Source organism: Rhinichthys klamathensis, unplaced genomic scaffold, assembly GCF_029890125.1.
Source record: "Rhinichthys klamathensis goyatoka isolate OS25496 unplaced genomic scaffold, OSU_Roscu_1.1 h1tg000098l_1, whole genome shotgun sequence".
Classification (NCBI taxonomy): domain Eukaryota; kingdom Metazoa; phylum Chordata; class Actinopteri; order Cypriniformes; family Leuciscidae; genus Rhinichthys; species Rhinichthys klamathensis.
This window is the reverse complement of record NW_026606637.1, coordinates 4,782,050-4,792,503: the sequence shown is the minus strand read 5'-3', so window position 1 is coordinate 4,792,503 and position 10,454 is coordinate 4,782,050. Positions and strand designations below refer to the sequence as shown.

Genomic DNA, 10,454 nt, shown 5'->3' with positions numbered 1-10,454 from the left:
TGTGCTAACCAGACTAGACGCATTATACCAGGGGTGGCCAGTTCTGCTCCTGGAGGGCCAAGGCTGCAAACGAAACATTAGGCAGCTGACAGGTCCAAACTCAACAGATTTGGAAAGTTTAAACTTTAAGTAGGTTGTCTAAAAACAAGTCACTATTACTTCTGAAGTTTAAAGTTGAGACTATTCAGACACATTTACACTAAATAAAATCAGTCAGACAGTGTGCAGCAGAGACCAGTCAGTTGTATGATTTTATTTTCAAGAAAGGTATTATCAGATGGTGATTAAATGTATTTTGTTTGTTTGAAATCCACAAAATTTACCAAATTCAAAAGTTAAATAAAATACTCAAGTCCCTTGTTCTTGTCGGCATCCTGCTCTTGGGTCTCAATCTCTACACGCTTCATGGCAATAAAAAACTGCACGAAAGGCTCTCCCAATGCACCACGAATCACACTGTCCTCTGACAGAGCCTCTAAAGCATCATCCAGTTTAACAGGGATGGGGAACTTTTTCTGCTGAACTGGAGCTCTGCTTAGAACCTGTTCGGCATTGAGATTACGCCTAATACCGTCCAGTCCTGCTGCTATCGTGGCCGCCAACACGATGTAAGGGTTGGCCATTGCCGAACCCAGCTTGTTATCGATGTGCATCTCCCGTCCACCATGAACCTTCACGTTAAAGGCACAGCTGTTGTCGTTGCAGCCGCATGTGGCGTAAAGATGGTTCTTGGAATCTTTCTTGCCATTGGAAAGCTGGTTTCGACAGCTGATCCCTGGAGCCAAGAGGCAGCTCAGAGCGGCTGAGTGCTGGAGAAGACCTGAGAGCCACTTCCTGCCGATCTCCGAAAGTTCCCCGTTGCCTGAGTGGAAGAGGCTTCTTCTGCCACTGGTATCCCAAAGGCTATGGGATAGTAATCCTGAATTGTGGATATTTTCATCCGTGAAAAAAGTGGCGATATAGTCAAACTTCCTGGCCATCTCTTTGATTCCCGTTCGGAAGGTGAAAGCGCTGTCGGCGGCATCGATTCCAAACCTGGATTTGAAGCAAATCTCCATCTGTCCTGGTCCATTTGCAGATGAGAAGCTCTCAACATCAACTCCCATGTAGTACATCCCCCTGACTAACTGCTGAAGGAAGGGTAGATCGTAGTTGCTCAACAGTGTGGTGGCAGGGAAGAACACAGCTTTGGGTCCCACTCGTTCAGGGGCTCCGAAGATACAGCACTCATACGTGAAAGATGAGTGGAGAGAGAATCCCATGCTCTGGAGCTGGCCGAGCATCTGCTTGGCTATGAGGCGGGGTGATGTTCGCAGTGGTACTCCTGTGATTGTGCAGGGGTCACAGATAAGACGAGCGGTCTGGTCCGCCCAGGGGAGGATTTGGAATGTGGAGAGGTCTGGGACCAGGAGGACATCACTGCTGAAGTTGGCTGTGCTCTGATGATCAACTTCATTGACTTTGGGACTTAGGGTTAACTCCAGGTAGCTTCTCGGCATAGGGATGCCATATACAGCTTTTTCCTGTGGTGTCAATAATGATTAATGTTTAGTATTGATTCAGCATTTTCAAAAAGCCTATAATTATTACAAAGGTATACTAAACAGTCACACTTAATACTAACATTAAAGCTGCTGTAAGCAAAGTTAGCCATCTTGCTGAGCCATCAACCTCACACCCTCTCCTCTCCAAAACCCTGCACTCTAATGACATGTCAGCAAACCAAATCTCAGTAAACCCAAATGTGCAAATTGATAGATGACAGAGAGGTGCCTCCTAGTTTTCTTATTGGCTAGCATGTGAGGGGCGTGTTCAATTTATTTATTTATTTTGCTTTTTACGGAGGATATGGCTGTCATAGAAACTTCTGTTATTTCTCATGACACTTATTTCATTGATATCAGTAGCTATTTTACATTTTGTCGAATTGGTGACTAAGTCACATGATCTGACAGTTTGGGGGTTTAAAAGTGGGGTTAGGGATCAACCTAAAAAATACTTTTTTTCGTATTAATCACATCTTACAAATTCATATGAAATTGACACTTTGTAAAACACCAACCCGATCTCAAGGCAATTTGTACGTATTTGCTACGAGGTGGCTAATTTGTACGAATTCATATGACCTCACTTGTACGATTTGTGCTAAATCGTACATATTTTACGAGTTGCCCAGTTCGTACGAATTACCTACCCCTGACTCCGCCCCTAAACCTACCCATCACTGGGGTTTAGACAAATTATACAAATTCGTACGAGTGAGGTCGTGAGATAGCTTTGAAATTATTTACATTTTCTCATGAGATTGTTGACTAAACCAGTACAAAAATATGCCAGTGTACCATTATGACAAAATACACTTATATTCAAGATATAATGTATGAAAATTCTTGATCCCTTATACAGAGTTAATGTTTTACAGAAAAAAGTAAACAATAGAACAAAAACAGCAGCTTAAGATTGTACCATCATATACCAACACACTTTCTACAGTACAGAATCAATAAGAGGCATTTAAAAGATTTACGTGAAAGAATCGAGCCGGAACGGTCTTGGATCGGGCTACGCCATGAAGATCGGTGGCCTCAAAGCGAACAAAGCTGATGTTTTCCCGGGCAATTTGCTGTTTTATTTTCTCAACGTCAGAAATGAAGCTTTGAGATGCAAAAGCGTGTGCCTGTGAGCTTTCTTTGTCTGTTGGAAATATGAAATGATTGACAGAGGGGTGAAAGATGAGAAAGTTCAAATAAATTAGTTAAAATCAGACAACCATAAATATTCTCAGAGAAGAAGATGACCCAAAGGCGCATACTGACCTGAATGTGATGTGCCAGCTTCACCCCAGTGGGATGTCTCAACAGTGGGGGATTTCACACCAGAGGACCTGCCTGGAGGACCATCAGTACTTGAAGACCCGCCTGAATCCAAATTAGAGCTTAGTCTGGATGCTCTCCTAGCTTCTGAAATTGGCTTGAACGTGCTGAAACTCTTAAAAGGCACTTGGTCTGGCTTACAGTCCACTCTTTGACCAGGAGGGTAGCTCCTTCTTTCATCTTGCCCTTTTGCACTCAGTAGGGAGCTCTCGCGCAACACACTTTTCAGTTCATCCATTGTTTGTTTGGGGGCGCCACCCTCACTAGTTGGCATGTAATATTGCACGTTCTCCCTTCTCCATCCATGCCTGTTGGCGTAGTCGTCCTCTCTCTCGAAACCCTTGTACTGGGACTCACTGGAGACAGAGGGGCAACGTTGTGGAGGCCCAATGGAAATAAGGATGGCGTCATTTGTGGGGCCTGGAATTGGTACGTTTGATGGCACTATGGGTACAGATGTCCCTTTTCTGTCCCAGTTAGAGGAGGATAGATGCTTCTCTCTTAGATCTGCACCCTTCTTTCCTGCACTCATACTTCCTCCATCCACTTGGTCTGGAATGTTCTCCTGAAGATGAAATTTATGGCATTCAGACAGAATATAACTCACAATACAGTAACACATAATCATATACCAAATTTCCAAAGTATGATATCCATACATTTTTACTCAACTGTACATTTGACAAAAATATTTAAGTAAAAAACAAAACAATAACTGCAAAGATTTGAAGTTGTACCGTATCTTTGGATTCCTCTGATTCTTGCATTATGATCGTTTTTTATGTGAATGTGTGGAAAGTCTTAACCATCTCCCAATCGAAGTGGCTCATACAACTGACTAACAGAGACTGAAACAAACCAATCTGCTCCCTTTCTCCCCAACCAGATGAACCGTCCAGTCTGTTCAGTCCCACTCATCTATTGTGAGCTTCTGCACATCAGCTGTTTTCAACAGCCCACAACACATCATTCATCAAATCTCTAGAAAGATGCAGTTGTTTGACTAAAGGTTATTTAACAGAATGCCAAAGCCATTGATTATAATGTGAACATAACTGAACACATGTCTTTGCACTGTTGTTGCCTAGTAAATTTGAACTAATAAATAAAAGGCATATTTCAAAGATGGCTACAAACAAAGGTGTATTTCATTCTAGAAAATTATTAGATTAACTGATAAATAAACCAAATCTTTGAAAAGGTCAGATGAAAACATTTATACAAATGTTAAATGTAGATAAAAAAGAGATCACCCTAAATGAAGACAAGACAGAAATGTTTAGGTCCTAATCTTGTATTTTACAGTGAGCACCTAGCTGTAGTTATATATTGTAAATATATTGCACCTGGATCTTTATGCGTTTATGTTAAAATTACGTTAGTTTGGACTGCTCCTAAAATTAGGCATTGAGGCATTGCTAATAGCTCCTTTGTGATTAATTGTTTGTGATTTTCCTTCATTGGAAGTACCTTTGGATAAATGTGTCGGCTACATGAATAAAATAAGAGCAAAAAGAGAAAAAGAGAAAGTGATCGCGTTAAAGGCAGAACGAGGATCAACATTGGGCCAGCATTTTCTCGCTGGCGTGAGCTGAAGGAGGAGGGGTGTCCGACCGATGCGGACTTGGCAAAAAAAAAAAAAAATCAAATGAAAGCCTGTGTCTAAACGGCGTGCACAAGTTTGGTAGGGGCTACATTCTTGCAAGTAAATATATAAGATGTACAAAATCATATTTTAGGATACCTAACATGTCTGTGATATTTGTTTATTTGTCTTGCCTCAAGCTATAATGCAAATCGATTTGTAAAATTTGCAGATTCATTTATGGTAGCTTGATATTATAATATTGACGATATATGGTTATTATCAACCACTTAAACATTGCATTGAAGTATCATATAGATTCAGTAAAACGGTAACCAATAGACTAGGCTACTATACGACGCTGGCTTTTAAACGTGATCATCGCGATCATTTGTCGTTAGAAAAAAAATAAAACCCATGAAGTTATATTCATATGACATGCTGAAATATATGCCACTGTACCTGGGATGAAGACATTTCACACGCGACGCAAGCAGAACACCTGCATGTGACCTCCTCCTACAGTGTTCAGGGCTATCATGGTTGTCAACAATTGCACGTGCATGTAGGGTGACAGAGTTTACGACAGTAGTAGAGGTCTAGAGAACACTGTTTCCCAACTGTAGGGGGACCCCACCCCGAGAGCAAAAGTTCCCTGGTGTTACTTTAATAATACAAAGTTCTGTCATAAAAAACCCTTATACTGTCTATGTAAAAAACTAGATTGGGCAGGTTGATTGGTTCCTGTTGTATCCGTAGCCAATGAGCTCTCTCAACCTTCAAGTAGTTGCAGCACGCTTTCAGAAACCCTCCACCTGTAGATCTATGGGTATGCTATATTATACAGCAGCAGCATGTCTTACTTGCTCACAGCAGCGTGTCGTGTATGTATTGGCAGTAGCAAGTCCCGTACTTGCCTTGCCTTGCCCTGCAGCAGCAGCGTAGCAGATCTATTCCGCCAAGACCAAACATATCAACATTGTCATTCATTGCCATGCCAGAATTATTATTATTATTAGCCTGCCCTACAGGACGAGTTTAGAATATAAATGTAATTAAATACATTTTGTAATTAAACACATACAATTTTTTACATTTATTTAATAACATTTTGAATCAAAGTATTATTGATAATTATTATTATTTTAATTAAATATAATTAAATAACCTTCTTTTTTTACATTTATTTAATAACATTTTGAATAAAAGTATTATTGATAATAATTATAATATTTTTTTTAACAAATATAGGATCTTTAGAATCGTAAAATATTTTTTATTGCTGTTATTGTAGTTGTATTATTGCAGGATATGTTTTAAGTATGGATATAATTAAATAGGGTGAATTCACGTAATTTGGGACCCTTTTTGCCATTGAGATGACTGGGAAAAAGTGTCCCAATCAACCTGAATGATAATACAAAGATGTATGTGTAAACTGTGTAGATGGTAAGTGTGTCAGGCTGTGTGCGTGCTTCAGAGTGTGTAGTTGGGTGCGGTTTCTTGAGTCCAGCTGTAACCGGTTACCGCTACCGGAGACTCTCTCATCACATACACGGCAGCGCTGTATGGTCAAACAACACAACAATTATTCTCCGGAGCGGCTTTATGATTAAGCTACAATCTTCAATGAGTAAGCATATTCCAGTAAGTAAAGCCTTTCAACATATATGCATTTTTTTTTTTTCGCGGATTCATGGTTTATTTTCGTGAAATGTGGTCGTAATCTCGATCTATTGTGAGCTAACGTTAATTGACACTAGACCAAAACAGATTTTGTTGTCGACCACAGTTTATATATACATTAATACATGTGTTTTAACTATCTACAAATCTAAAACCGTGTGTATATGATTATACATATTAGATTGTATCGCTATAATGTCGTCTTGGTGACGATGTTAGCTTTGGTTAGCCTCACAGCTAACTGCTAGCTACATCAGTGAGAATTCAGAACGACATTTCGGTCTTTTGTTTTCTTGTTAATCGATTACATTAAAAATGAATCAAAGTAAGTAGCTGGGAAGAGAATGTGTGTTGTGTTGTTGTTGAAATTTAATGTAATCTGTGAGCTTTTTGCCCCATTGCTAATATTAGCTGAGCGGAAGTCTTTGTGTCGATCAATTAGCATGTTGATGATGTTTTGGATATGATGTTTTTGTTGATGTTTAGGATAATTCATCGTTTGTACAATTCAAACATTTCACCGCAATTCAAACCTTGACCGGTTTTCTACATCATAATCTGCATTTGGTCATTTTAGTGGCCTCGTTTGGGGCCTTTACACTTGATTTCCATAAAGTCACGCTTAAAAATAACTCAACCAAACATCTGTGCATTTCATTTGAATGACATGTAGATTTGGGTTACGAATACATGAGGCTTGTCGCGTCTTTTTAAAGTGGTTTGCTAAAGAGGTTTAGTATCTGGTAATCCCAAAGAGTTGATGAGACACGTGTGTGTCCTCACGAGACTGACATGAAGATTTCAGCCTTCCCAGAAAACATCCCATCTGAACCGGTCAAGTGTTTTCTCTGATGACCCACATGCTGCTCATTGACTCATCTCTGAGTCATGTGTTTATGGAAAGGAGAGAGGGATATGGTTGATTTTTAAAGCCGACACGAATACACTGGTTCAGTTCTTTAGGCTACTGGGAATCGGGATGCATAAGTATTTTTGTGTACTTCGTGAGTGTATCAATTTCAGATTATAAAACTGAAACTTGCTTCTGATTGGTGAATATTGTCACCATTGATCCAAAATCATATCAGCTTCTCTGAAAATTTCTGGGTTTATAATTGATTAATATAGAATGTACATGTACTAACTAGATGATATGATTCAAAACATACATTCCATGACTTGTAAACATTTTGTTTTCTGTGGCTGTAAACGTCCAACGAATGGTTGTGAGTTTTGCCACGAATTACTCAGCTTTTTTTTTTGTAGGACTTTTCTGTATAATTTCCAGCAATTATGGGGCTTTTGAATGTGGTTTTTTTTTTTATGTTTTTGCATTATGCATTTATTTGATCAAAAATACAGTGAATAAACAGTAATATTGTGAAATCATTCTAATATACCTATTTATTTTCAATGTTGGAAACAGTTGTATTATTTTGGAACTTGTACTTTTTTCAGGATTCATTGATGAATACAAAGTAAAAAAGAACAGCATATGTATATATATATATAAATAAAAATGTGTGTGTGTGTATATGTGTATATATATATATATATATATATACACACACACACACACAACTGGACAAGCTGAAAAACATCTTACTGTTGACGTTTTAAATCAGGAATGAAAAATCTAAATGAAGTCCTGTTTCCTGACCGCTTCTGTTCTTGTGTCCTTGCAGCAGTTCTGTGGTGTTTTGGGTCACACATTTATGGAGTTTCTGAAGGGCAGTGGGGACTACTGCCAGGCTCAGCACGGCGTTTATGCAGAGAAGTGAACGGCTAGCCTCGCTACCTCATCAGAAGAGAGACTTGTGTTACAGTTTTAACGTTGGCGGGATCTGGCTTGGAGAGCAGGTGTCCACAGCGGTCGGCGGTTCTGGATGGGGTAAAAAAAGTCTCTTGAAGTGCACTGCCCTCGTCGGCCCTACGTTTTCACTCTCACCAGAGAACCGGCCTTGTTTTCTTTAGTTTTTGGTTGTCTCCCTGTTTTTTTTTTTATTCTCTTAATCCTGCCCATCTCTTTTCTCCTCTTTGTATTTGCCAGATTTTCTGTTGTTACAAGAGAGAGTTTCTCACACTTTTCTTTAAGATTTTCAAGCTGTTTTATTTTGAAAAGTCCAAAATGGCTCGTATGAATAGACCTGCCCCAGTGGAGATCACTTACAAAAACATGAGATTCCTCATTACCCACAACCCCACTAATGCCACGCTTCACAAGTTCATTGAGGTGAGTGCTGGTTGAAATGGCTTGAACACTAAAAGTGATGTTTTGGATAGATGATAATAAAAAGCTCATAATGAGGGTCTATTACAATTGCTTATAATTACAGTAACTGCAAAATATCCCTCCCATCCATTAGGAACTGAAGAAATATGGTGTGACGACGGTTGTTAGAGTGTGTGAGGCCACGTATGATGCAAAGCTGGTTGTTAAAGAAGGCATTCAGGTTCTGGTACGTCCGTATGAACCAATTCACTTAAATGAAAATGAATCATTTTAGGTCATGTTTTAACCGTTTTTTCGCTGTTGTGCAGGATTGGCCCTTTGACGATGGAGCTCCTCCCTCTAACCAGATCGTTGATGATTGGCTGAATCTTCTTCGGCTCAAGTTTAGGGAGGAGCCAGGCTGCTGCATTGCCGTACATTGCGTTGCAGGCCTTGGAAGGTAGTTTTATAGGATTCAAGATATCATTGCATTGTATCATAAGGCATAAACATGGGTTAAAATATGTTTTGAGCTACGCATGTTTTCTTTCCCATAGAGCCCCAGTGCTGGTTGCCCTGGCCCTGATTGAGTGTGGGATGAAATACGAGGATGCTGTTCAGTTCATACGACAGTGAGTTGACGTTGTACTTGTGAAAATATTATAATAATAGTCAGCATGTGATCTCCATTTTTAAAGATAAATGTTTATTTTAATTCCAGGAAGCGCCGTGGAGCATTTAACAGCAAGCAGCTCTTCTATCTGGAAAAATATCATCCCAAAATGCGTCTTCGATTCAAGGACACCAACGGACACCGCACCAACTGCTGCATTCAGTAAAAGCTTGCGCATCAGCCTTTCTCAAATGTGTAATGGAAATTTGTATCTAGCATAAGTAGTTTGTTCTCTTAATTGGTAAGTGTGAAAATGCCGTTACAAAAATTAAGCTTATTTCGTTACAAGTGTCCTGCTCCCTCCTCTTTGTTTTATGTATTTTCCTGTGGAGAACCTCTGTCAGCAAGGTGAAGTGCTTGTTTGAACTTGAGCTTAGTGTTTTGCGATGAATTTTATATTGGATGGTGAACATGGTCAAATCTCACCTCTGCCAAACACATAGTATGCTTTATAATCTAAATGGTTTAATTTAAAAAAATTGTTTAATGCATTTTTTGTTATTGATATGATTTTTAGTCTATCTGTAATAAATGCCTGCCTCCAAAAATATCTAAAATAAATGCCTTATTACAGCAGAAAGATGCCGTCTAGTGGAGCAGTTCTCAATGGCATTTGGAGAGGTTTCTCGATGTCTTTTGCTGAAAAAAAAAAAAAAAAAATCAGGAAGAAAGAAATAAAATAGAGGAAAATAAAAATTCTTTATAGAAATATATTGAAGGTTGGGGTACTAGTTTTTGTTGTTTATCCAAACTTCGTTTACCTATTACTGCCATGTCAATAGTGTGATGTTTGTGTTTTGGCTTAAACTGGACCTCAATGTCTGCGGTATTTTTATGCCTTTTTATTTGCTGTGCGTAACTTAATATTTCGATAATTGATTTATGTATGGTATTTGAATATGTGTATTGTTAAATCACCTATTTATATCAGTGGATATGTGTTTTATCATAGCGAGAGACAAGTTGCTACAAGTTCGCCAATTTGAGAGTACAATAAAGATACACTGAAGGAAATATTGTCTCTTTGAAGCCTGATTTTCAATTAATAACATGCAGCATTTTATCAAAATTCTTTTATTTTCCTCCATTTTCACAACTGCAGGTGTCACAGCAATCCTTTCTACAATAAATAAAGAATATAGAAAATTCCTAAATATTTTTAAACAGCCCCACTGTAAAGAACCACAAACATTTTCACAAAATCTGAGAACGTCAAGGTTAAAACAACCAGAAAACGATTTAATAAAATGCTTGCAAATTATTTTTAACTGAATGCAATATTGACAAATTTACAACGTTTGGACCCCCTCTGATATAAACAGTTTTAACAGTCTTCAATGTGTAAATTGACTAGGTTGTGATGGCATGATTTGAATACTATATGCATCCTAAAGAATAGTATATTCAAATTATTTTGCAAGCTAT

At 38.6% G+C, this 10,454-nt stretch overlaps 2 protein-coding genes across 2 annotated transcripts; one reads left to right on the top strand and one right to left on the bottom strand.

The window, feature by feature from the left end:
• Positions 1 to 207: 207 nt before the first annotated feature.
• On the bottom strand, positions 208 to 3,867 carry lgsn (lengsin, lens protein with glutamine synthetase domain). The gene is made up of 4 exons (XM_056252763.1): positions 3,611 to 3,867; positions 2,817 to 3,438; positions 2,528 to 2,694; positions 208 to 1,523 (listed from the first exon to the last, which is right to left on the bottom strand). Exons 1-4 carry the CDS (start codon positions 3,638 to 3,640, stop codon positions 336 to 338), a joined length of 2,007 nt encoding a protein of 668 aa, XP_056108738.1. The 5' UTR covers positions 3,641 to 3,867; the 3' UTR covers positions 208 to 335.
• A 4,205-nt stretch (positions 3,868 to 8,072) lies between these two features.
• ptp4a1 (protein tyrosine phosphatase 4A1) lies at positions 8,073 to 9,666 on the top strand. The gene is made up of 5 exons (XM_056252766.1): positions 8,073 to 8,377; positions 8,511 to 8,603; positions 8,686 to 8,816; positions 8,914 to 8,988; positions 9,078 to 9,666. The coding sequence occupies exons 1-5, from the start codon at positions 8,273 to 8,275 to the stop codon at positions 9,193 to 9,195; spliced, it is 522 nt and encodes a 173-aa protein (XP_056108741.1). The 5' UTR covers positions 8,073 to 8,272; the 3' UTR covers positions 9,196 to 9,666.
• The last annotated feature ends 788 nt before the right edge of the window (positions 9,667 to 10,454 follow it).

Bases quoted from the DNA above. Each gene is read 5' to 3' on its own strand.
- lgsn (XM_056252763.1), bottom strand. From the start codon at position 3,640: ATGCAAGAATCAGAGGAATCCAAAGATACG. The intron at 3,439-3,610 runs GTACAACTTCAA...TTTCATCTTCAG, and splicing joins CAGAGGAATCCAAAGATACG to GAGAACATTCCAGACCAAGT. The intron at 2,695-2,816 runs GTCAGTATGCGC...TATTTCCAACAG, and splicing joins AGCTGGCACATCACATTCAG to ACAAAGAAAGCTCACAGGCA.
- ptp4a1 (XM_056252766.1), top strand. From the start codon at position 8,273: ATGGCTCGTATGAATAGACCTGCCCCAGTGGAGATCACTTACAAAAAC. The intron at 8,378-8,510 runs GTGAGTGCTGGT...CCCATCCATTAG, and splicing joins CGCTTCACAAGTTCATTGAG to GAACTGAAGAAATATGGTGT. The intron at 8,604-8,685 runs GTACGTCCGTAT...GCTGTTGTGCAG, and splicing joins AAGAAGGCATTCAGGTTCTG to GATTGGCCCTTTGACGATGG.